At 37.8% G+C, this 27939-nt stretch overlaps 2 protein-coding genes across 2 annotated transcripts in view; one reads left to right on the forward strand and one right to left on the reverse strand.

Annotated features, from left to right (window-relative positions):
- The window catches only part of ST6GALNAC5 (ST6 N-acetylgalactosaminide alpha-2,6-sialyltransferase 5), an 81289-nt gene that overhangs the window by 35892 nt on the left and 17458 nt on the right, over window positions 1-27939 (forward strand). The gene's annotated exons all lie outside the window — the stretch shown is intronic.
- The window catches only part of PIGK (phosphatidylinositol glycan anchor biosynthesis class K), a 131124-nt gene continuing 127453 nt past the window's right edge, over window positions 24269-27939 (reverse strand). Inside the window, exon 11 of the mRNA XM_087960493.1 lies at window positions 24269-24515. Coding sequence (XP_087816619.1) covers window positions 24510-24515 — 6 coding nt within the window. The 3' untranslated portion in view covers window positions 24269-24509. The remainder of the gene's footprint in view (window positions 24516-27939) is intronic.

Here is a 27939-nt window from a genome sequence, read left to right on the forward strand (position 1 = left end):
AGTATTCATGAAAAGAAAAGCCTATTTACTCATACGCTCACTCTACTTTTATTGCATAAAGGAACACAGATTTCTCTTTCAAGCAGATCTGCTTTGTCCTTGGTCATGTTTATCCTTAAGCACATCAGATTTTTGTTTCTTAAGTAAAACTAACATTTATTCCTACAGAAGGCAAACAAAATATGCCTCCGGCCGCTGCTCATCTTCAAGCTGTTAGCCTTTCTGAAATATGAACTGAAATAGAAACTGGAGAGAGATTTGATAAAGTTGGGGATCTTCAGGGCAAACTATTGAAATGGCAAGGTAAACCATTGTGTTTTGACTATGTTACAATCAAATATTTATACTGTTGACATCACCTAAAGGTTATATGAGGTGCTGATATCCTTGTGTGCCAAAAATGATTCCTTTGTCGTCTAATGAGCACAAATACGATTAGTACTGTTCTACTTGGTATTACCTGTAGAGTTAGACTTAGGATTAGTGTATAGATTTATATTTTTTATTTTGATTTTTTAAATCCTTTCTTTATTATTCTTATAAATCAGGGGTCTCCAACCTTGGCAACTTTAAGCCTGGAGGACTTCAACTCCCAGAATTCCCCAGCCAGCAAAGCTGGCTGGGGAATTCTGGGAGTTGAAGTCCTCCAGGCTTAAAGTTGCCAAGGTTGGAGACCCCTGTTATAAATAACTTAGGGCAGCAAAATACCTAATTCTCTTCCTCCTTCTATTTTCCCCACAACAACAACCTTGTGAGGTAAGCTGGGCTGAGAGAGTATGACTGGACCAAAGTCACCCAGCCAGTTTTCAGGCTTAAGGTGGGACTAGAACTCACCGTCTGCTTGGTGCCTTAACCACTAAATATATTACCACTACATATATAATGTAGAAGTATTGGATTTGTGAGAGATTTATATAGAACAAATTCTATCACTCATCTATCATTAATTCCTTTCTGTTAATATACGTACATAGTCATCAATATGGTGTGTTATTTATTTCTTGGTTTATTTACCAAATTTATATCTTGCTGTAAATGCAGGGCTCTCAGCGTCTCACAAGAATATAAAGGGGTCCTTGGTGTTTTCAGAGTTTGCTTGTTTTCTTGCAGTTGTTTCATTACTTAAACTAGGTAACATCATCAATGGCAGAGTATGGAGTAACAATTAAAAAACACTAGACAATTTAAAACCCAGACACAACATTGCAAAGATTATATAGCTAAAATCTATAAATTTAACTTTGCAACTAGGTACAAACTATATGCAAAACATCATTCTTGAGATGTCAGATTATCATCCATTGGGATTAAATATTGTAAAGCACAAAGTTCTGCTGGTCTCTCCATTCGCCAGTTTTGCTCTAGCAATAGGAAGGCTAATTGTGTTGCACAGTATGCTTTGGGAATAGAATGAGTCTAGGACATTTCAAGCAGAGTTGGAAGACAACTAATCACGTGGTACTCATTTTGTTGTTACTGCATAGCAATGATTGGGGCACAGCAAAGTAGCATACTAAGGACCCATACAAGGTTTGTTCATTCGTTGATCAAATTTAGGTACCACCCATCTCATTCTCAGAGTGATTCTGAGCGATATACAGCTAAACTCATCAATATCATATAAAAATAGATCAACAGATAATGCTGTTAGTATGGCTCTGCACTACATCCTACAACACCTTGAATCTTCAATTACCTATGCAAGGGTCCTCTTTGTAGACTTCAGTTCAGCATTCAATACCATAATTCCAGACATTCTTCTAACTAAACTAAACCAGATAGTGGTACCTGAACACACTTGTAAGTGGATCATAAGCTTCCTAACAGACAGGAAGCAGCAGGTGAAGCTAGGCAGAATCACATCTGATACCTGTACAGTTAGCACAGGCCCCCCCCCCCCAAGGCTGTGTGTTTTCCCCACTTCTCCCTATATATCAGTGACTGCATCTCAAACGATCCATCTGTTAAAATACTGAAGTTTGCAGATGACACAACAGTGATTGGTCTCATTCGAGACAATGATGAATCTGCATACAGACAGGAGGTTATACAACTTGCCTTGTGGTGTAACCGGAACAATCTGGAACTGAACACACTCAAAACCGTAGAAATGGTGGTAGACTTTAGGAGAAACCCTCCCATACTACCACCTCTTACAATACTAGACAATACAGTATCAACAGTAGAAACCTTCAAATTTCTAGGTTCTATCATATCACAAGACCTAAAATGGACACCTAGCATCAAAAACATCATCAAAAAAGCACAACAAAGAATGTTTTTTTCTGCGCCAACTCAGAAAGCTCAAACTGCCCAAGGAGCTGCTGATACAGTTCTACGGAGGAATTGTTGAGTCTGTCATCTGCACCTCTATAACTGTCTGGTTTGGTTCTGCAACCCAACAGGACAGACACAGACTTCAGAGGATAATTAGGACTGCAGAAAAAACAATTACTACCCACCTGCCTTCAATCGAGGACCTATATACTTCACGAGTCAAAAAGAGGGTTGTGCCCCTCACATCCTGGACATAAACTGTTTCAACTCCTACCCTCAAAACAACGCTATAGAGCACTGCACACCAGAACAACTAGACACAAGGACAGTTTTTCCCCAAATGCCATCACTCTGCTAAACAATTCCCTCAACACTATCCAACTATTTACAAAGTCAGCATTACTATTACTATTGTCATCACTCCTTATCGCCCATCCCCTCTCACTTGTGACTGTATGACTATAACTTTGTGGCTTGTATCCTTATGATTTATATTGACTGTTTCCTAGTATGATTTGATCGCTTATTGTACCCTATGACTATTATTAAGTGTTGTATCTGATGATTCTTGACTCTTGACAAATGTATCTTTTCTTTTATATACACTGAGAACATTTGCACCAAGGTAAATTCCTTGTGTGTCCAATCACACTTGGCCAATAAAGAATTCTATCTATCTATCTATCTATCTATCTATCTATCTATCTATCTATCTATCTATCTATCTATCTACCTATCTAAAATACAATACATCGGTAAAATGAGAGTCTTGTAAAAAACAAAGTTGAAATAATTAAAAATTAAAATACAGAGCAGCACCTTCAAGGCACCTAACCACCCCCAAGGTTTTATGTCATTCTGTGAGTCCCATGCAAGTTGGAAAAAGCAGGCCTTTACACACTTGCAAAAGACCAGGAAAGCAAGGGCCCATCTCATCTCTAGGGTAAAAATATTCCAAAAGGTAGGGACAACGGCACAGAAGAGTTTCTTACTAGATCCCACTAGTCAAAAGTCTTTAGTTGATGGAGTCCATAACAAATAGTGCCTGGGTGTCATGTGGTGAGTGTAAAATGCTTCCTAATTTGTTATACAGGTAGTTCTTGACATGATCACAATTGGGACTGGAATTTCCATCATAAGTCATTGGAGTCATAAGTTGAGTCATCATCTGACCAGATACAATTTTATGCCAATTTTTACGATGGTCATAAATCACTGTGGTTGTAAGTGCGAATCCAGTTTAACCAATGATGTTTTTTGCGAATAGCTGTCATATCACTGCAGGATGCTGCAGCTGGTCATAATGAAAACTGGTTGCCAAATTGCAATCATGATCATGGAGATAGGGTAATAGTTTAAATTTAGGTCATAATTGATTTTTTTGGAGCCTGTTGTTAATTCGAACTGTATTAAAGTGAACGGTCATAAGTCAAGGATTACTTGTACAGTTTTGAGGATACATGCAATCTCTCTGGTTGACAATTTAACAATCCTACTGTGGATATCACTCTGCAACAGCAAGCCTGAGTTTGGATAATCTACAAAATATGGATTACTGTATACGGGGTTCAAAGTGTAAATAATTCTACAATCCATATAAATCATGGATTCAGAAGATACAGATACATCACTGTGTAGGTGCATGACTAGTCTTGTTGCACTTGTAATGACTGTCAAATAACTCATAATAAACTGTACTATATTGAAGTACATCTGAAGCCTAAAGTATTTGGCATATAATAAGGTTTATATCCTATCACTTCTATACCAAATAAAATATCAAATTTTCATAAAAAATAATTATCTTTGCAACTAGATACAAACTATGCAAAACATCTCATGTAGTACAAAGGGCTGTAACCTTGAAGTAATTGAATTCTTTCTGAAAAGTAATGGAAGCTAGGACCCTTTATTAGCATACACAACATTGTACATTGTACGATAATCACTTTTTCTTTGCTTTAAGAGGGAACCTGACCTAAAAATCTCTTCAATAACTTTCATTGAAATTCAAGAATGTATTTGATACTTTACATGAATATCAAATAATTATCTCTAGCTATAATAAAGTAAAGGTCAAGGCTGGTTCTAACGCTGCTGCTTTATTCAACATCAGCATTCAATTACAAAAGTATGATTGAAAAAAAAAGGGAAAAATGTATTCTAACAGATTCTAAAACAATTTTGCAAGATTGGTTCTTCAGATCTGTGATAGTTTAATTTTGTTATACAGCACTATTTTTATTGAATTAAAATAAACTCTTGGTCATTTAACCTAGAATGCAGATTTCCTATTTTGCAAGCTTCTCTTTTAATTCTTTTTGAGGTCCCTATCATATGAAAATATAAAATCCTGATAATATTTACTGTTATTAGTAAATATTAGTACCAGATTAGTGCTGAAAAGTGAGCTAAATAAAACGGATCCTTTATGCTGCCTCTTCTGAATTTCAGTTCTTTCTCTCAGGGACTAATCTCGTAGTTCAGGTGATTAAAACAGAAGGTTTAGCATTAGAAGGGATTTTGGTGAAAAGATCTTTGAATGTATGTGTTAATAGTTTTGGGTCTCTATCATTATACTGAACAGTGACATAATTTAATTGGTTTACATTTCTACTGAAAATTGTTATTCTTTAATAATGAACAAATCTGCACATGCTTATTTAAGTTATTTTAATCTGCATGACATGCTTCAAAGTTATAAATATATTACAGATTTACAAATTTTCTTGCTAAAGGAATACATCTGAATACATGTCACTAGTGAATATTTTTAATTACCATAGAAGTATTTTATAGTAAGTGCTGACCACTTGAGTGATAAATAAATATAAAAGAAACATTTGATAAACCAGGCCTTTCTATTGTACAGTTTATTTAAATTCATATTGATAAATACAGTTGTTACAGGTAGTCCTTTACTTACGACTATTGATTTAGCAACCATTCAAAATTATGGCAGTGCTTAGACATACTATAACCTATACTTGAGGTTATAACTGCTGCAGCACCTCCAAAATCTTGGCCTGCTTTCCCACCCTACTGGGTCCCCACATCCTTGGGCCTTCTCCCCACCCCATGACCCCTTGCTCTACATCAGCTGATTCTCTTTCAGAATTATGATCTTCAGAAATCTTTTTGGAAATCTTTTTTTGGCGATCTTTTGGAAGCTTATAAAACAGCCCCCACTAGATGGCTTTTGCATAGGAAGACATGTGACGCATGGCCTGATTCTCTTTTGGAAAGCTGATTTCTGAAGATCGTCTTTCTGAAAGAGCACCCATCTGACTTGTCGTGCAACATTCCCACAGAGGCTGCCTTGTAGCATTCTAGAAGTGGCTGTCAGTCCATGTTCCACTTAATAACAGTAACGGGAGAGCCAGTATTGTGATTATTAAGCAAGGCAATCACTTGAGCACCTTCTTAATGACTACAACAACTGAATGACCATAATTCTAGCTCAATTGTGGTAATAAATCGACTAACTGTCATTCATAACCAGCTGTTAGTTGACTTCTGTCTCTACTATAAAGCCACTCAGTCACATCGAATTGCAAAATCAGCAGCAACTAAATTTGTTAATAATTATAATAATCCTAAAAAATGATTTGTGCTACCTTTTGCTGCTGGAATGACTCTTTATGTTAGTATCCAATCTCAGTATTATTATTATTTTACTATAATTGATTCTGTAAATCCAAAAAAGAAAACTATTTTTTCTTGTGTTTAGCTGTTTTATTTTGCTGCAGTATGCTTTTGGGCCCAGATTTGTGTTGAAATAGTTCACAGGAAAATGTTTGCCTTAAAATGTTTGATTTGTTTAAAATCTGTGGAGTGGGGTCAGAAAAGTCAAGATGGTAAATTGCAACTGTGCAATTGAAGTATCACCCCACTGTATGTGCGGGCAATATTGATGCATGTATAAAAAAGATTTGATGGCACAATGGTGATTCCCTCTCTTGATGTTTTGGACAACCCCAATCCCCTTGCAAACAGCTTGGTCTCAGAGCAAATTTCTGAAATAGCAGGAACAATAGCAGTGTGAATGTGTATGTTTTCAGGATGTTTATATATCTAGGACAGTTTAAATATAAAGAAAAGCCTTCTGAAAACTCCAAGGTAGAATCCCATGTTGAAGGACTATATTTGTATATTCAGATTTTAATTTTTAGCTAATTATAACTACTGTGCCTTTGGGCCAAATCAATGTGGGGGCATATATTTTAGGTAATAATGTACTGTAGCAATATGATTATGTGTAGACATCTTTAAAAAAAACTACAAAGCCCGTTTAGTTACCGATGTGCTATTTTCCTCTCCCGAAAATAAACTGGAAAGCTGCCATGAAGTATACGTAAACATGAATGTAGTACTGATCAGCAAGTTTTAAAGCAAACTTGTCTTTTCTTGGGATAGCATAATGTGGAATAGCCTTATAATTTAGGATGAGGGTATGATTTCTATCTTCCATAGTTATATGTAAGCACAATTGCACAATAGCCTATATGTAGGCACAATAATTTCAAATGAGAAACGATCCATCTTCCTTCTTTGTGTTCTTGAGGCAACCCTTTGAATATAAAATACAGTTTTATAATTAAATGATGACTGGGTGCTAACAGTATGAACTGAGCAGTGAGTTAAATTTCTTGCATATCATGTATGAGTGGTATTGATTGCATTGAGTGGTACTGATTGCAGAATCCAATCAGAAGTTATGGATTCTGTTTTCTTGTGGCTCTCCGTCTAATAAAATTTGATTTTAAGTAGTTATACTGTAATTTTAAAAAAAACACCTCCTCAAGATTGCAACTTTAAAAAATAAAATCCAACCCAAGTCAATTCAGCCTCACTGGCCAAATTTTGAGCAAATTAGAAGTAAAGTTTAAAATATTGCTGACCAAAGTCATTTGAAGAGTACTATGTAAAAACAAAAGGTCTTACATTTGACACAATTGTTCATTTGTGAAATGGTTATTCAAGGCAATTTCAAGTTTAAAGTTCTTGACTCACTGGTGTAGTAAGGATAGCTCCCTATGGAAATAACAGTAAATATTCTTATAATTTCCTTTATATAACACTACAAATATATAGTAGCATTATAAATGTTTTTATTGTTTGCAGGAATATTTGCATGTTATCCATATATAAACCACTGAAATTCTTTACATGGTAACATTTACAGTGTTATTTACTATCAAAATGTTTTTAATTTTTGCATTGTTGGTGCTTTTATATTCCTATGTAAATAATTTTCTTTAAAATTACAACACTTGAAATAAACCATTAACATGAGTGATGGTTTAGATCAGGGGTCCCCAACCGCCGGTCCGCGGACCGGTACCGGGCCGCGGAACAAGCCTTACCGGGCCGCTGGTTGCTGGGCGCCGCCATCTTTTTTGGTAAAAAAGTGCTTCGGTGAGCTTTTCCGGGTAGAAAGCCATTTCTACCCGAAAAAGCTCACGGAGCGCTGCGTCGCCATCTTTTTGACGAAAAAGTGCTTCCGTGAGGTCACCGGAAGCACCTTTCGTCAAAAAAGATGGCGGCGCCCAGTTGACGCCGGTACCGGGCCGCGGCGCCCAGCTGATGCCGGAACCGGGCCACGGCGTCGAAAAGGTTGGGGATCACTGGTTTAGATGAAAAATGTAAAATATCCAGTGGTTTTGATCTGTTGAGTTTATTTTAGTTTGAGTTTACTTTATTGATTAGCCCTTGGGCCATATCAATTGATCTGTCTTTTGAAGGTAGGAGACAGGCTTAACAAAGAAAGTTTTTTAACCTTTTTTCCACAGTTATTTTTTCTTTACCAGGAACTTGTAGCTAGACTGACACTATTCAAGCTTAGATAGTGTTAGAGAACTTCATCTGTCACATTTGAAAAATTGAATTAATGTTTTAGAGCCTCTGAGATTAAAAGAAGAAACATGTTTGGATTATGTGTGGTGCAGTGGTTAGAGTGCAGTATTGCAGTCTAATTCTGCTGACTGCCCAGGATTCGATCCTCACTGGCTCAAGGTTGACTCACTCTTCCATCTTTCGAGGTCAGTAGAATGAGGACCCAGATTGTTGGGGACAATATGCTGACCCTGTAAACAGCTTAGAGAGGATTGTGAAGTGGTATATAAGTCTAAGTGCTATTGCTATGTGTTTAACATAAATCCTTTTGGGTTTGTTTTAGATGAGGCTAGAAAGAAGGAAGAAATAGCAACCAAGATTCTTTGTCATGATGTGAATCTAAGTCTTAAAATGTTTGTATATATTTTTAATGAATGTCAAATGTTCCTCTAGGTAAGATATCTTTTCATTACTTTCTTTTAGCAGCAGCATTATAATGCAAAGCTTTTTTTTAACCAAAAAAGAATGCAAGTAAGCTATTTTCTATATATGAAAACTAAATCTCTTTTAGATCAACTGCAGTCTTTAAATACTATCACTCAAACTTAACAAATTGTGAAGAACTATTTATTCATTCATTTATTTAAATAATTTATATGACCATCATACTAATGACAATGACTCTGGGATGTGCATAAAGATTTAAAACCAACAAAAATAATTTTAAGAATAGAAAATTAATAATCATTAGCAATACTAATTATTGCTAGTGATTTGGGTTTTTTTTGCAAACTACTTAGCTTGACGGTTCTTTTTGATCTAGATGTATTTTGCTTGACTAAAAATGTTAAAAGGAGCCATAAATATTTCAAGATGTGTGGAGAAATTATGGAGCCCAAATTATAAATTAACGACATCCATGGCATATAAAGAAAATGTATATAAACTGTTTTACTGGTGGTATTTGGCACCAATGAGATTGGCTAAGATATACCCCAACATAAGCCCAAAATGTTGGAAATGTCAACAAACAGGCGGTGCCTTCTATCATATATGGTGGTTATGCCCTGAGACCAGGAACTATTGCATTAAAATTAAAAATTGGATGCAGAAAATTACTGGATATCAAATTGAACCTAAACTGAAACTCTTCCTATTAGGGATAATCAAGGATCAATATCTAAAAGAGATAAAATATATTATTTTACACATTCTAACGGCAGCCAGGATAGCTTTTGCACAAATGTGGAAAGGACCTAACACACCTCCAGAAGATGTAGTTTTACATAAAATACTGGAATGTGCGGAAATGTATATGCTTACGGTAGAAATGAAAGACAAAGAAAACTCTGAATATTACTCAATTTGGCATAAATGGTACGAATGGTTAGAAAATAGATGTAAGAAATAAGAAGAATAGATTAGAGGTAATCAAGAGACCTTAAGAGAATGATATGGTAAATATATAAAATATATAAATATATAGAGATAATTATAGATAGAGATAATAGTTATTGGTTGATGTATATAAAATATAAGATGATTTATAAGATGACTATATGTGTCGATGTCAAAACGCTGTCATAGATATGAATGTGGTTTGTATTGGTGGAAAATAAAATAAAAATCTATTATTAAAAAAATATTTCAGATGTAATATAAAACACTGAAAAGAGTACAAATTACTGTGAAGGCAGAATGTAAGACTTATTGATTGATTGACAACATAAAAGTGAAAAGGTTTATTTCAGGGATTCAAAGCATACTTGGAAGACAAGAAATTTCTGGTTTCCCTTGTTATATTTCCATTCAAATGTCTAAAATACAACTGTTAGTGACTTCTGTTGAATGAAAATTAAGAATATACGTTTAGATATGTTTTCATGAACCATGGTTATCTTGTGAGAAACTTGGATTCGGTTTTATTTAACCCTCTAAACAATTTTCATTTCTTTAGCATTTAAGAAACTGTCAGTATTCAAACTATTAGGGAAGACAGCACTATAGTTTGAGGAGTCAATGCATGGAAACTATTTGAGAATAAAATGTATTATATATACAGTATATATGTATACGTATGTTACTTTACTATACATTAGTTGTGTACATAGCCTATTTGATCTAATGATTTAAGGCATCAGCCTAGAAAGCCAGAGATGACAAGTTCAAGTTTCACTTTAGCCAGGAAAACTGCTGGGAGAGTTTGGGTCAGTAGTTCTTTCTTAGTCCAACCTATTTCTCGGGGTGATTGTTGTGGGGAAAATAACAGGAGGAAGGTGTATTGGAGACGTTTAGTGCCTTGAGTTGTTGCTAAAAATAATAAAGGCTGGATACAAATAAATTAAACAAATAAAATATGTATAAAGTACTCATGTGTGCTATATTTCAGCATGAAGTAAGTATTTAAAAGTTCTACATCCAGTAGCAAATATATTTTTAAATATTTGTCTACCTATTATTCTATAATTGTTATTGCTGAGTATACTCTAGGTAATTTTCCTTTTCCTAGGTGGGTTGAGGTATGTAATATTTTAAGGCGCAATGCATTCTGACATCTGAATTTTATTCATGGAAACATAAGCAGGATCTCTTCTGGAAAACATTTCAAACCTTATTACTACTAAACTTTAGTTGATTATGGTAAACTTTAGTTATTCGGTTGATATTTTCTACGTAGTCCAGTTTTCTCTATGGACTATGATTTCTTTTTTTCCTAATAGTGAAAAGCTTGTATCCAATCTAATCCAAATCACTCTGAGCCTCATCAAAAAAAGTATATTTACTTTTAAGCCACAGCAGTGCCCTTTATCTCTCTGCTACTGTTACTGAATCCTATTTTGTTGTGTTATGTTATGGAATTAAAAGCGATCAGGACTAGAAGCCATTGATAGAAAATAAGACTATGAATTTCTCCAATTCCGCCCAATTCTACTCCAATGTAATCAAGAAACAAAACAAGGGCTGTGTAAATGTGTCAAAAATGTGATAATTTGAGCCAGGTTATCTCAATGAGAACTTTTATTGATTTGACCCATTTGTTTTTATTATCCATGTATTCCCAGGATAGATGGATGGATGGATGGATGGATGGATGGATAGATAGATAGATAGATAGATAGATAGATAGATAGATAGATAGATAGATAGACAGACAGACAGACAGACAGACAGACATAGAGTACCCGAATAGCTTAAAGCCTTTTCCTAGCTAGCCTGAAAAATACTAGGTAGTGGCATATTTCCCTACTGCTAATTCCTTAGTAGATTGTAAAAGGGAAAAGCTAGGAATTCAGTCATTGGAATGCCTACATATCATAAATAAATCTGTATATTTGTAACATTTCTATTCTTGTACGTAATCAGCCAAAATAATGGCAGAAGTTAATATATTTTCAAGTTGCATTTCATTAGGAACCTTATTTATTATGTAGTATAATCCATGCTAATTAATAAGAACATGTCCTTTCAAGACACTGAATTATAAGTATAAGGTGAATCTAATCTTAATTTCATAATTGATGTTTCTCTATAGTTCCATAATTGTTTAAGCTTGTCAGACTGTCCCTGTGTGTTTGTATGAATTTTAAACTTAGTATTCATTGAAGTTAATTTATTTTCCCCTCTATTAACAACTCCCACTTGGAGTTCTTGAAATATATTAGATAAGCTCATGGAATGGGTATTATCATTTGCTAGTAGTTACTTGAATATACGTGGCAGAATTATTGTAGCCCCCTCAAACATGATAAGTAAGATACAGGTAATAGAGACCGTATATTGTTCTGTCCATATTATTGCATTTAATGTAGCATCTTGGAAGTAGAGAATATAATAAAACTAGGATTGAAGATACTTCTCTTAGATAATTCTTCTCTCCCCTGAGATTTCTCATACACTTCCTTGTCGCCTTAGATGAGGAACAATTGGTTGGAATAAGAGAAAGGACTTTCTTATCACAGTCACTTTCAGGATGTCAATATTTTACCTTTTTTTACTTCCTCTCCAAAGTTTTCTTTTCCATTGACTTTTCATGTTTCTTTTCTTTTTTAGTTAAGAAAGTGTTTGCCTGATTATGTACTGTTTTTAATCTGCTTATATATTTACATATTATTTTTTATAGTTAACTTTGAATTTAACTGAACATAAATTGTCTTGACTGACATAAATATATTGGGAAGTTTTCATGTTTCCTACACCAATAATAATATATGCATAATAATATATATTAGTTGGGCAGTTTCAAAATTTTTATCAGTCAAGAACATAACTGGCAAACTGAAGAGGCATGTTTAACTAAATATCTCAAGTAGCTAATCATTTTTGAAATACATGAGTCAAGCAATTTAAAGCAAGGTTGTCTTCTCTCTGATTCTGAACTGTTAAATAATGTTAGGACTATTACTGAATCTGAAAGCAATTCCTGTAAAATTTACTGAAAAGAAATGAGTGGATATATGATGCACAACACTTTGTCAATATTAATTTTATTTTCATCCATGCTGCACCAAGAGTCCAGGACTGGTTAGACTCCTCCTTGTGATGTCATAGAGCTGAGCCAGATCCCCAGCTTTGACTCAGCTCCTTCTTGTCGAATTGAGGTTGTGTCTCTGGAAGCAGTCTGTGTGTTTTTAGTTCAGCAGCAAGGAATAGAAAGCAGAAGATCTCTCTTCTTGCAAAGCTCCTGAGGACCCGGTGAGCTGTGCCTCCGGGAGAGTGGGGATCCACTCTCCTGCAGCGCCTACCATTCGATGCTGCCTAGAGCTCCTGGGAAGCTGTAAGTAAGGGGAATGCCTAACAAGCCGCCCTTGTAGCTCTCCCTAGCGAAATCGGCTGGTGGTAGGTGGAGATCAGAGCTACTGATAAAGCGCATCCCAGCTGAGTTTGTTTATTGCGGTCATTTTTCACCCAATTTCGTCGCTTGGGGCTTGTTCTCGGCCTAAAGAGCGTAGACTGGTCTCTGGAGACCGAAGCAAATGCAGGTGGCCATTTTAAGTCTTACAGGCCATAGTGCACGTGGCAGGCAGCCATTTTTAATTGGCCCAACCTCAGGAGCTCTAACACCACTACAAGCCTTTGGTTTGCTCCAAATCAAGACCTTTTTCAATAGGCAGCAAAATTACGAGGGTTGCTTCCAGCACCTCTTGGGCTTTGCCTATCCCTATGACGGAAGAAGATAGGGCCCAGGCATAACTCCTGGGCCTAGAAGACCAGGGCCTTCAGGCCTCCAAAAGAAAGGGAAGGAGGCAGTGAACTCAATCTGTGCAGAGAGAGGCTGCAGCAAAGATCAGGGCCAAGGCCCTGGCTCCAAAGAAAACCTCCAAGGCAGAACCCAGGGCTGAAAAAAGGAGGCATGCTGCCTTGGAGAGGCAATTTAACAAGACCCTGGAGCAAATGAGAGGGCAATTACAATAAGTTTCCCATCCTGGGGAATTACAAGTTTGCCCAGAGGGTCCCTCTAGGGAGGGGGGGAAGTGGTTTCCTCTTCCAGCCATCTCCGATCCTGGTCCTCTGTGAGAACTGAGGAACAATTCTGCCCCCAGGATTTAAGCAGATCTGGACCCTATTTTAAACAGGCCCCTTGGGGTCTCCCTCAGGGACAGATCATCCAGGGTAGCTTGTGGCCCAGGCCTGAGGCCACCTTCACCCCCACTGCTGCGGGACTTCGCCCAGCTGATCCACCCACAGGCAGCAGACCAAATAAGATTAGTGAAGTGGTCTCTAGCCATCAGGGCCTAGCAGAAGGGTTTCAACAGCTCCTTTGCCCCTTAGGGGGTAGACAGGCCCTATTCCTGGCCTACCCCCCATCCCACAACACAGGTGGTACCCCAGACATCAGGAATGTAGTGGTCATTCTACCCACAGAGTTTGGAGATTATGAAGAAAGGGATCATACCAATCCTTCTGAGTGCAGTCACTCCTCAGGGTCTGAGCAAGAAGAGGGAGAGATCAGATGAGGAGGAAATTCTCCCTGAACAACCCCCCTCATCCGCAGTATTTAAACCTGCATTATTTAAACCTCTCCTTCACAAAGCTCTGGTCACCGCCCAGCTGACCTCTGAGGAGGTGGCGCCCAAACCACAAGGAGATCCCTCTGGATACGGGGACTCCCTCTTTTCCAAACCAGTTCACACAGAGGTTCTTCCCTCTCCTCTGTTATTTCTCGACCTGGTTAAACAGAAGTGTGCCTTCCCTGCTGCAGGGCCTGGCCCCTCATCTCATGATAGGCAATTCTACAATGTGGGCCCCTCCTTGGCTAGTGCTCTTGTAGTGCCCTCTGTTGATGCTCAAGTTGTAGCCTCATTTTCCTCCTCTGGCACCCCCACAGAGCCAGAGGACGTGCTCAAGGCCGAGCAGACACTCAAACGCACTCAACCAGGCTGCAGCTTGGGCTGTCCGGGCCTCAAGTGCAGCATCTTTTTTCATGAGGACTTTGCTCCACTGGCTGCGGCAGATGCAAGAATGGCTTCTACCATCAGATTCCAGATTGCACCAGGATCTGAACAAGTTTATAGTGGTAGCGGACTTTACGGCGGACGCTAGTCTTAACTCAGCCAAGTTTGCCTCCAGGGTCATGGCCTCCTCAGTGGCAGCGAGACGGCTCCTGTGGCTGCGAAATTGGCAGGCGGAATCTCGCCAGAAGTGGAAGCTGGCTTCGGCCCCTTCTTTTTTTTGATGGGAAAGAGAGCAGACTACCACCCAGCTCCATACTTTCGCCCCTCTTCCTTCCGGGCCAAGCCTAATGCATGCTTTTCCTGAACCCAGAGGGCGTATCCATCACGCCAAGAGCAACGTCCAGAGGCTTCTGGCAGACAGCAACAGAATACGGGTAAACGGCACTTTCATGGAGGAGAAGGTCATTCCTTCCAACGTTCCAAGTAATGCTCTGTTCTCCCCCCCATTGGAGGTCGTCTGGCATTCTTTGCCTCCAGATGGGAGGAATCAATGTCAGACACCTGGGTACTCAGTATGGTGAGGTCAGGTTTACAGCTGTAGTTCTATTGCCTCCAAGGTCCAGATTCCACCTCCTTCGCTCGTTCAAGTGGTGGCGATCTCAGGCAATTTGGAAGGGCCATCCATTCAAAGAATCGGACAGAATCCTTCTCACCACAGATGCCAGTCTCCAGTGTTGGGAAGCCAGTGAGATAGCCAGTGAGATAGCTCAAGGGAGTTGCTCATCTAGCCAGTGAGATAGCTCAAGGGAGTTGCTCTCAGGTGGACAGGGCTTGCCCCATAAATTGGCTGGAGCTCAGAATCATTTTTCTGGCGCTGAAACATTTCTGAACCTCAGTGTCAGGGTCCCATGTGTGACGGACAATGTGGCTGCAAAGGCACATGCCAACTGGGGACAAGATCCAGGGCCCTGATGAGGGAAGCTGAACATCTGGGGTGGTGGGCAGAGAGGCACCTGTTGTCCATCAGGGTGGACGACATCTCCGGGGTTGACCACACCCAGGCCGCCTGGCTAAGTCAGAGCAAGATTGACCATACAGAGTGGAGTCTTCACCCTTCCCTATTCAGGGATCTTTCTCTCATGTTTGGGACTCCAGTAGTAGATCTTTTCTCTATTCCCCTCAACGCTCAGGTAAGAAGCTTTTTCACCAGATTTTCTTCCCAGGGAGTGGAGGGGACCAATGCACTTCAGAGCAGATGGCCCCCGTGTCTCCTCTATGCCTTTCTCCCTCTTCCCATCATTCTGGCAGTCATTTGGAAGATGTTAGAGGAATGGGTGGAGCTAATTCTCCTGGCCCCTCACTGGCCCCGGAGACCTGGTTTGCAGATCTGGTGAACCTGTCTGTAGCCACACCGTGGAGGATCTCAGCCAATTGAATCTCCCTGCATCAGGGAGCCTTGCTCCATCCGGATCCTCAATGGCTCAAATTGACTGTGTGGCGCTTGAGCGGCAACATCTAAGGGAAGCCAACCTTCCTGATAGGGTTATCCACTCTTCTCACAAGCTCTCTAGTACACCTGATGCCACCTGAAAAGTTTTCTGTAACTGGTGCTTGAGGGAAAACCTTAATCCCACCTCTGCTTCAGTAGCAGAGGTGTTGCTCTTCCTTCAAGACGGGCTTGCTCCTAACACCCTACGCCGCCAGGTGGCAGCCCTTTCATCTGTTTTGCCCTGGGAAACATATCATTCCCTGTCACATCATCCATCAGTCCATAAGGTTTTAAAAGGGGCTTGTTGAGGTAATTCCCTGTTAGGAGGAGAATGAGCGCACACAGGGAGACGTAGTGAGAGTAGTGAAGAATAACACACAAACAGCACACAGCTACACCGTATAGTAAAATGTAGGTTTTTACTTCCAGTAAAAATGGTTAAGCAAAGTTCAACAAAACAGTCCAAGTCATTCACGGTTAAAGCAGTCAGTTTTCAGTCCAGGGATAATCCAATAACAAAATCCAGTATCATAAACAGTTCAGTAACAGACTTACATCAAATCCAAGAAAAACTATGATCAGTCAATAATCAATAGGGAAATGTAGGAACGGCAACACTCTCAGCTATAGGACAGAACAACCCAGGTTTCTGTCTCCATCTTATGGCCGTTTGAGGAACCACACCCAATTACAATTTTAGCATTCCCTTAAAGAGACAGTATTAAAATGTCTATCCTGGTTTATATATTTTCCAACCGAACTGTTAGGTGACTTATATTCCTAACAGGGCTTCCAACCTCCATCCCCCTGTGGTCCACAGGGACCCCTTGTGGGACCTCCCGAAGGTGTTTCAGGCCCTGACGGAGCCTCCATTTGAACCCCTTAGGTCGGTGTCTCTCCAATTCTTGACCCTTCAGGTGGTTTTTCTCACGGCAATTACGTCAGCCAGGAGGGTTTCTGAACTGGCAGCCCTCTCAGTCAGGCAGGATCTCTGCACCTTTCATGAGAACAGGGTGGTTCTTCATTTAGATCCCACATTTATCCCAAAAGTTAATACCTGGTCCCATTGGTCACAGGATATTGTGTTGCCAGATTTCTGCCCCCAGCCACGCCACGAGTTGGAACACAAGTGGCATATGTTAGATGTCAGAAGAGAGCTTTGAATATACATCAAGTATACTGCAGCATTTAGGAAAACTGAAGCTATGTTTGTGTCCTTTTCTCTGTCTTCTTTGGGGAACAAGGCCTCTTCCCCCAATTTGAGTAGATGGATCAAGGTGTGTATCTCCAATGCCTACAAGACCTTGGCTCTCCCAGTGCCCAAAAACCTGACGGCTCACTCCACCAGAAGCACCATGATTTCTGCTACCTGGGCTACTCAGGCATCTCTTGAAGAAATTTGCAGAGCAGCTACATGGGCATCTCTGTCGCCTTTCATTAGACACTATCGTCTGGACTCTTTTACCTCTGCTAATGCAGCTTTTGGCAGACAGGTGCTTCAGAGGGTGGTCCTGCAATTGGAGTAGACTGACCGGACAATGGCCCTCCCATGGACATGCAGGCTTTGATAGGTCCCATCCTGGACTCTCGGCGCAGCATGGATGAGAATGGGCGTTGGTATAATTACCTGAGAATGCCTTTTCTATCTACGCTGCGAGAGAGTCCATCCCCACCCTTGTTGTGTCCGGTTCTGGTAAGGCATGATTCTTCTGTTTTTTGGCTTCCAGAGACACTCACTAAAGTTTGTCGAGTATCTTTGCCAAAGCTGGGGATCCGGCTGAGGGCTAGCTTTTTATATAGAGGCAGACTCAGCTCTATGATATCACAGGGAGGAGTCTAACCCATCCTAGTCTCTCTTGCAGCATAGATAGAAAGGGCATTCTCAGGTAATTATACCAACATCCATTTCAGCCAATTTCCATTGCCCTATGTTTTTATAACATTTTAAACCATGCAAAATAAATCTGTATTTTTGAATTATTATGTTGGGAAATGTTCATAATTTTTAAAATAGTTGTTTTTCATTTAAACTTGGCATACAGTGTAAACATCCAGGCAGTTTTTTTGGCATGAGTGCTGCCTTTCAGGATAATTTTTTTGAATTCCCATTCTAGTGTGTGTATCATGAACTTGCAAATGGTTTCCATTGAAATTCTAACCTGAGGAACTCTGCTTAGTTCTGTAAATTAACCAAGACTAGCTACGTGCTGCCAATCTACGTGACACAAAGTATTTACAGTTTCATATAGGGTAATTTCCAATTAGGCTGTTGAATTACTTGAATATTGCTCTTAACCTCGAATGTTTTAGTTAAACTCTGAATGTTTTAGTTAAACAACTTTCCGTTCATGATTGGAAACCCCTTTTTCACATTTAATGATCAAACTAAGTCAAATAAACATGATAAATCAATATTATATGTTAAGGTACAAAATACCTCTGAGCTTGTATCCTAAGACATGGATTATTTCTTCCAAAGTAGCATTGCTTCTTGACAGAAAATCTGATTAAAACTGCTGTAAATTGATGTCTAAATTATATCACGTCTGTCAGGGGAAATACAGGTAGTTCTTGACTTAGGGCCATGATAGACTACCCTTTATGGTCTCAAGTTGTGATGGTTGTAAACTGGATTATCATGGGACCCACCCAATTTTATGACAATTTTTTTTAGCAATGGTAACTAAGCAAATCTGCAGTTGTTAAGAAGATGCCATGGGTGTTGAGCAAACCCATTGTTTGCTATGGGAAACTAAACCCATTTTTTGCACACACACAAAATTATAAATCATGGTCATGTAATCACAGAAGACAGCAAATAGCTGTAAATGCAGGCCAGTTGCCTAGCGCCTGAATGCAGTCACATATCTGCAGAGAGCTGGACAGCGGTCAAAAACTGGATTGTAATGATCTTTTTTGGGCAGGTCCATGGTAAGTTTGATTGGTTGTAAGATGAGGACAACTTTTAAGCTACCTTAAATGGCAATTTAAATATGTTTGTAGGCTTCTATGTGAGCATATTTCAGTGGTACTGCTGAAGTGTTCCTGCACAAGGTGCCTTTTAAAAAGGAATAGACATTTTTGGAAGAAGCAGCAATGAGTGGCTTCAGATTACATGAACTATGTATTTTGCAGCTATGTTGAAGGCTGTATATCTGAAGGCCAGCTGCTGAAAAATTGTGTTAGTAGCCATTGCTGCATGCTTGACCAGATATATATTTGTTCTACCATACCAGCAAATATGTTAGGAACTTGCCTGTCTATCACTCCACTGCACTATGATTTCATTTTTTAAGGATGGAGTGCCTTTAAGATGGAACATGGAGCCTACTTACAGGTGACTCCTGGTAGCTTTATTGAAATTCTGTTTATTTGAGCCAAAAAAAAAAAGGAATTGCATCAATGTTTGATATCATATAGAAAACTACATGGACGCTTTTAAAGATAAAACATAAAAAGCTTCTTTGAGTCTGCTCATCTTCATCCGCATAGCACATTCCTTCCTTTTTTCTTTTCTTTTTCTCTTTCATTGCATTTTCCTTCTTTTCTCTGATTGCTTTTTCTTCTCAGACCATTACATTGGTTGATAGGATTCATTGATAACCTGAAGCTATCTGCCTCTTCAATAATCACGTGATTGATGCTAATTTTCCTTCCGGGACACATTTATAAGATGGAAAACTACTCTAAACCTGAGCATCCCATCTATCAACAATGCAAAAATAATGGTTCATTATATATGAATTTTTAACTCCACATTGTTATTTCTAAGAGGGGCTGCTATATAAATAGATTAAATAAATAAAAAACGTTGCCTCCTATCTTATCATCAAGGGATGGTTGTAGGAAGGGGAGAGGTTGATGAAAAAAAAGTCTTGTTATGAAAGGATTTCATATGCCTGAAAGTCTTTTATCAGTCATATTCTGTTCTTCATTTTTTTAGATTGTTTGCCTGCAGATATTCAAATCAGCACAGCAGAGACCAGAAAGATAGCTTCTGCTTCTTTTACTACTTTCTGCTTTAAAAGGTGGGGGATGGGGGAAGCTTCCTGTTGTGTACAGATGAAAGAAATAAATCTTGATTTTGATGTGGCCTAATTTAAATGGAATTTTAAAGCACGATTGACAATCAGGCTACTCAGCATTCATCACATCCTCATCTCCATTCTTTCTGGTCCATTACATACTTATGAAAAGCTCCAAAATCAAGAACTCCTGACGTTTGCGAACTTTATTACAGGCAATCCTTGACTTACAGCCCAACATTTCTTAATTGAGTTTTGCCCCATTTTACAACTTTTCTTGCCACAGTTGTTAAGTGAATCACTGCAGTTGTTAAGTTATGACACGGTCGTTAAATGAATCTGGCTTCCTCCATTGACTTTGCTTGTCAGAAAGTCGCAAAAGGGTGATCACATGACCCCAGGACACTTCAACCATCATAAATATGAGTCAATTGCCAAGCATCTGAATTTTGATCTCATGACCATGAATATTCTCCAATGGTGTGAAAAATGGTCCTAAGTCACTTTTTTCAGTGACGTTATAACTTTAAACAGTCACTAAATGAGCTCTTGTAAGAGGATTACCTATATTACAGTCAGTGGTTATACACTTTATTAGGGATACAGTATTTGATATTACGTTTTAGACACTGCAACCCAGAATTTGGCTATATTATTAGTAAAGCTAATGTTATCTACTGTAATTGGCTAATAAGTATTAGCTATATATGTACAAATGGGTTTGATTGCACATTGACTGCAATATTTGACTATGGGAGGGGAGTAGTAACAGAAGTATATTAGACCTGGTATGATTCTTGTAATTTTATTTTACTTTATTTTTTCTTTTATGTTCTGTGCTGAAATATGCTATTCTCCAGCCTATGGTATTCCATGATTTCTGCAGGTAAACAATAATTTCAGCTTCACAGATGCTTAAATTATTAGAAGAGCTTACTAAATCTTATGAAATAAATCAGCCCATGACTAGCCTTTATAAGATTCATTATGAAGTTTTTAAAGTCTGGATGGAACAGGGTATTAAAAATCTCATTTTGTTTAAACAGTGGGAATTATATTAACTTCAATATTCATTTGATGTTAGATTGTGGCTTTAAAAAAAATACTATTAGTCCCATTGCATTTATAGTGAAAAGAATGAGTAAGGCATCATGTTTGCTGGAAAAGCAAGATGAATAATAAAATAATATATTTTAATAAAATGTTTTGCAATGTTTTAATTATGACCTAGAAGAAATATACCAGTACAATTTTAGTCAGAGTTTAATGTTTCTGGATGGCCATCTTTTTTCCCCCCAACTCTTCTTCTACTACATGAAAATTGACAGCTAGACTACAGAAATGGATTTTCTGAGCCTCTCTTTCCACTAAGAGACTAGACTTTTAATATTGAAAAGTCAAATTTATAGCCCCAATTATTCAGTGAATTGAAGATCTCATATTACTTATGACTTAGGAATGAATTGCTTATAGACACAGATAATATATGGACAGTTATCAAGAAATATAGTCATCCTTTTTTAAACAGCTATATAAAACTTCTATGTATTTAGTATATATCAAAAACACTACAGCACACTTTTTGTTGTTGCTATTATATTTCTTACTTACTATTCTATTTTTATTCTGTTGTATTGAGCAGAATGTGTGCCGGATACCACATTCTGGTATCCACATTCACATTAAAAATAAAACAGTACTAATAAATTTAATGAGCGTTGATTTACCAGTTGCTTGCAGTCATTATGCTAAACTTCTTGAATGGTTCCATTTTTAAAGGGGTAAAGGAATTAAGTATTCATTAATGAGTAAATAAATGTTCCCAAATGCAGCAATGTTGCATATTGCTCATACAATATAATTCATGGGATATCTGAGCCACACTGAACTTGTGAATGTATTTTCAAATGCAAATAATGCAGTGAGATTTCATCCAAGACCAAAAGTGTTCAATTAACACTGTCTGTTCAACCAAGGCCATAATTTCTTTGTTCTTCAGCATGTAAGATCAACAGTTATTTCTTCTCTTGTACTTACATTATTCTCACTATTTGAAAACAGTTTCTTTTCCTGGGCTTGTAAATGCATTTCCAAAGATGGGCTATATTTTAATTATTCTACAGAAAGCTTTAACTAGCAGGCAAACCCTTGAAAAGGAGTTAATGTGGCGGAAAACACTTTCCCTAAGCAATGCCTTTTCATTGCTCAACAGTACTTTTTAGAAAAGAAATTGTTACATGGAAAGCTTTATGGAGCATGGTGTTTTTTTTATCACCTTGAGATAAGAGTCATGTTGAATAATCAGTAAATATTTGCAGTAAGACAGTTACTGCTTGAGATTAAAGGATATATTTTCAGATGTAATAATGAGCCTGTTACTAAAGCCTGAAGGCATTTGTGGAAAGTGAATAATCAATCCAGTATCAGAATGCTAGACTTTGATTACTCTTACAGTGAATAAAAAGCTACCCAATTTATTTATTCTTAGATAATTAAAACAGTGGTAGAATCATGTGAATTAATATTCAAAGAAAAAACCAAAAAGGAAGTTATTAGTTTTTGCATCTAAAGAATGAGAATCTAGTAATACATTTTATTTTATTTTTTAAAAAGTCTTCGAAACTTCCTCCCCTTTTATCCATAAGGTTTAATACTGTTTAAAAAGAAATAACTTGCTAATTTGTTAACCTACAGATGGCAGACAAAGCCTTTAGATAATAATTAAGTTCAGAGAGGACTCCTGAGCTATATATATATTCTCTTCTAATGTTAAGAATTTAAACAAGAATATTTCCTTGTGGTAGTCTCAAAACTCACCAACAGAAGAGAAGACTGTGCCCATTATTCACATTGGTATGTCCCTAAATCATACTTTGTTAGTATTATGTATTCTCCTTCCCCCATGAAAGCTTTCAAAAGGTGCTGAACTAACAAAATATTCCATTTGATTTGCCTTTTTAACTATATAAACAACTTTAAAGCCTATGTTTTTACTTGCTTCCATTGACAAGTAGACAGAAATAAGCTGCATGGCAAGCTACCTGGGAAATATCTCATTTCCATTGAATTGTAAGTTAGCAAGCATTTTTTCAGATATTATAAAGTCTAATAGGGGCACAGTATTCATAGCTGTTGCCCTATCCAGGACTTTACTTTAAATCATAGATCACTAGATCATTCAGCTTAGGTTGGCTCCGAGACAGACTTACTGAAAGTCTCCTAGACATATCTTGGCTAGAAAAGAATATGCCATCCAAGAATGAAGCAAGTTAATTGCCCGTTGCCAATAAAAGTGCAAATGTCTCATGTATCCATTGTGATTTAAATTCCTTGCTTCTTTTTCTCATTTATCCCACAAATAAATCAATATTTATGGCATAGTACATGGGAGATGAAGACAAACTATTGCTCTACACAGTCGTGGGATTCTACCGGTTTGGACCGGTTTGGGCAAACCCCTTGTTCCGATGATCAGCTGGCGCTGAAATGGTTTCCTGTGACGAGCATGTGGGCCCACCCACCCGCCCTTGCTCTTTCCTGTCCTTTATTTCCTTTGTTTAGAGCACAGCTGATTGGCACGACAGAGCGGTTTGGCACACTTCAGCTGTTTTATTCACAGAGGCTTCAGTTGAAAGTAAGTATGGCTTTTTAAAATGTGGAGCATGTGCGCAGAATATGCAATCACCGAACTGGTTGTTATACCGGTGGAATCCCACCCCTGGCTATACATATATGTAACTACCAGCTCTAGCCTGACAATCCCTGGCTTCCCCCAATCCTCACTGTGTCCTACACCCTTGAGATCATCTCTAGATACCAATCAATTGTGTAGCCACTTAGATGACCTGCCATGGCATAGGACTGGAAGAGAATGGAGCCCCAATGTTTGCCCACATTTGCAGTCTCATTATCTCAGAGAATATTATTTAGGTACGATATTAACATAAAATTATTATTTAAAACATGATTGTTGATTTTTTTTTTCAGGCTAGCAAACAGGCTAGGTCTTTGTGTGGTAGACACGGGGCTGCACACCACAAGACAAGCAGGGAGAGGACCATGAAAGGGATGTGGCAGAATCAAGACAAAAATGAAAATTAATTTAACCATATATTAAAATTAATATGCCTACTCACCACGTGAACTCTGCTGCCACATAAAAAGTGTACAGCGTGAGGAAAATACACAGGCATGGAAGTGATGTATTTGCGACTTTTGAGGCTGAAAAAGTACTTCATCATGTATGTATGTATATATGTAATAGGTTTGATAGCTTTTATTCATAGTGGAGCTAAAACCTTTAAACAGTGGGAGAAAAGTAGCAAATGAAGCTGTTTTATAGCTGGCACAATTCTTCTATTTCAAGCTCCATTTCTTGCTCAGCAAGATGACTTCCACCTGCTAGGTGACCTGTGGGAGATAACTTCTTTGCAAGGAGAACCCATGTTGAAAAAACGTCCATGCAGATGTTACCTTATTCATGCTGAGTGCTTAAGGCTGTTGGAGAAAAGAAGACCATAGGTCTGCATGAGCTTTAAAAATGTCATCTTTATGTAAGTTGCATAGTATTGCAAACAAAAAAAGGAAGGCCCATTTAGCTTACTAATTCCCTTGTTAATTGGTCTGTCTGGAGCTGCAAAGGACTTCAACAGGATAGGGACTTCAAGGGTCTGTTTTTCTAGAAGATATGCTCTAGGAGGGAATTTGGGATTCATTTTTGGGGAGTAGGGTATAATACGCTCCTAGTGCAATGATAAACACAAAGATTTAAATTTTCATTGAGGCAGAGCTCAATAAGAACATTTTCTATTATATTGTAATGCTGGCGTAACAAAACCATTGATTGCTTAATTTGGAGGGGAAAATAGAAAATTTGCCAAACTGATTATTATTTAATCTCCTCTCCCTGTCCACTTTAGTCCCTGTACTAGAGCAACAGTCTGGGATCTGCTGGCATAAAATACCTTATGTTGCCTTTGGCTAGGAATTAAATGAAAATGTTGGCTTTTTGAAATATATTTTCCTTCTGCTGGTTTGCTTATATCTTTTCTCTTATCATTTATGTATGGAAACCTATTGCTTAGCACCACAAAATAATAACTCAAAAGACAAAGCAATGTTGTTTCTTGTCAACAGAAGTCTCAATAAACTTAGTCCGGAGTACCTTCATGGAGAATCCATTCCAGATTAATGGTTAAAGATAATTATGTGGGGATGGCATAGCTACAAATAAACTTGTGTCACCATCACCTTCCCAAAAAGGAAATAAAGCTCAGGAAAAGGATATAAAGGACAGGAAAAGAAACATTTTGCTTGCTTTTTGGGAAGGAGGGACAGAGTTAGTGACTTTATTTCATTCTGAACTTATTTAAGGAAATGGTTTACCAATTCAGTTAAAGACATAAGAAGAGATGTGTCTTACAACCTGGTGTACATTCTGAAGTTGTAAACATTCCTGTGGTTATAGTTTTGCATCTGAAGAACAGGTCATTTCATCACCCAGTTTTCTATTCACACATTAGAGGGAAAAGTCTCTTGTTTTGAGAGTTAGTTCTCTTACAGGCAAAGAGACTGCTTGATATAAGGTGTAATTATTACATAAAAAAGGGACAGATTAAAGTGGGGCCTCCAAATAAACAGGACAGTTTTTTCATTGCACAGGAAAGTCAGAAGAAAATAGCTAAAGACGATACAACAGTGATAACTATTTATGTCTTACTTTCAAAGAAACACACATGCTAGAATTATTTCGTAATGATTTCAGAGGTTTTTTTTAACAATCCAAGACTTAATTGCAGTATCAGGAAGAACCTTACTTACCGAAGAAATCTCTGCATCCGGAGTAGTTGTCACCACATATTAATAATAATTGGATTATATAAAAATGCATTCCATGAATTCAATGAGGGTGGGAAATCTTACCAAAATGTTCAAGGGAAGCAGGATGGTTGAATGTTAAATCTTATTTTTTAACAGAATCATATCAGTTACGTTGGTGACCTTGGCGGTCAAGAATGACAGTTCCAGTCTCCCTAATTGGTATAGTGTGTGAGGTTTAAAGTGAAGAAAGAGGAAAGGTAGAACTAACAATGGTTTTTTTGGGGGAAAGCATTTAGTGTGAGCTTGCAATCCTTCTCAAGCATGACAAGCTTTTAATGCTGCCCAGAAATTGGATGGACGTGATCAATTTTGGGACTTTAAAAATAGAAATCTTATTGAATCGGGACAGAAACTAACAGGTATTTCAGAATTAGCACGTGTTCTCTGGCACCCATGCCAGTCAACAGCCCAGATGCTATATTATTGGGTGTTGGTAGTTTGAAAGAAATCTCTTTAAAGTCCCATGTATATGCACTGAAAATAGGTATACTGTTGTTGAACAAAGAACTGAAAGGGCAAGATTATTTTGGACAAAACTGTCTTATGTGCTTCTTTCAATTCACATTAAAGGAATGTACTGGTGCCTACTGATGCTTCTTTTGGAAACAAAAAATACACTTCATTTTGCCTTTCCAAGCTATTTTACCTTTACTCTGTCATTGAAAATCCATCAAAATAACATGTGAAATGTGCTTTTAAAAACAGGTAAGAAGAACTGCCTTAGAGCTAATTTGATATAATTAAGATACCCAGATAGAAACTGGGTGTTTCTAGTGAGTTCTAGTTCTCACTTAAGGCACAAAGCCAGCAGAGAGATCTTGGGCCAGTCACTCTCTGTCTGCCCTAGGAAAGAAGCAATGGCAAGCCACTTCTGAAAATCCATGCCATGAAAACGGAAGCGATTGGTCCAGGCAATTGCCAGGTGTCAAAAACTGCCTTGAAGATGTGTGCATAAGTGCATTCATGCACACATGTACATATATACAGAGAGAGCACTTTTAAGAATCCTAGTTCACAAAGGCATGAACATTTCAATACATAAGGATTATTTTCTTGCTAGTTTAGGAAGGTTTATTTGGAAATGATGAGAGAACTGGATCTATGGGATTATTCAAGATGTTAGGTTCTGCCTGGTTGGAAAATTTTACTTTTATGTCAGATTGCCTCAATAAAAATGAAGTGCTCCTATAGTGGAATTTTCATTACATTATAATTTAAGATCACATATGGGAAGGTGTGTTTGACCTCTCAAAAATGATACCATAAGAACGGCTAAATTCTTAGTGTTAGGAAAACAAGTAAATGTAGTATCAAGAGAGGCCAATGCATCTCTTACTTTCTGCTTCATAATGCAAAACCAGGCATCATTACTAATTTATATCTTGATACGCTTACTCTTAAAAAATAGTTTCATACATATATGTCTCTCCTGCAAAGTTAAATGGTATGTCATTATGCTGACTCCAGCTTTTTTTCCCCAGTTAAATCCCTAAGAGGCACATGAGATTAATATATGGAGACACGCTAACTGTGTGTCTAATGACACATAGATAATTTCCTGCCACAGGAAATCATGGCAGCTAATTTCATACAGTATTGAGCCGTCTGTCATACGCCGAAAATATTCAGTATTTTACAAGACTACACTTTTCATGCTGAATGTGCAAGAGTAAGGCTTTGCATAGTAAGTGCTCCCAAACAAAAAAAACAGTGGCATAAGAAATTGAAGTTGCAAAGATTACAGCCTGCTATTAAAAATAATTGATTGGTCTTCACTGTGTAGGTTTGTAGAAATATACATAGTGTCAATATTCAACCATTTCCTTAGATGTAGCTAATGTTCTTCATTGATCTAACTATGCTTCTCTGAAATGTTTTCATCAAAATACATGCTTACTTTGTTTGTGAACTGGACAAATGAGCTACAAATATTTTTCATAATCTCAATTTGAACCTCAAAAGAATTTCATTAAAAGTCATTCCCCATTCTATCAAACCAGAAAATGATACCCAATTTTCCTCTATCATGGCCTGAGTTCAT

The sequence above is a fragment of the Notechis scutatus genome, chromosome 3 (genome assembly GCF_049901735.1).
Source record: "Notechis scutatus isolate UNSWTSFEM ecotype Mainland chromosome 3, rNotScu1.2, whole genome shotgun sequence".
NCBI lineage: Eukaryota > Metazoa > Chordata > Lepidosauria > Squamata > Elapidae > Notechis > Notechis scutatus.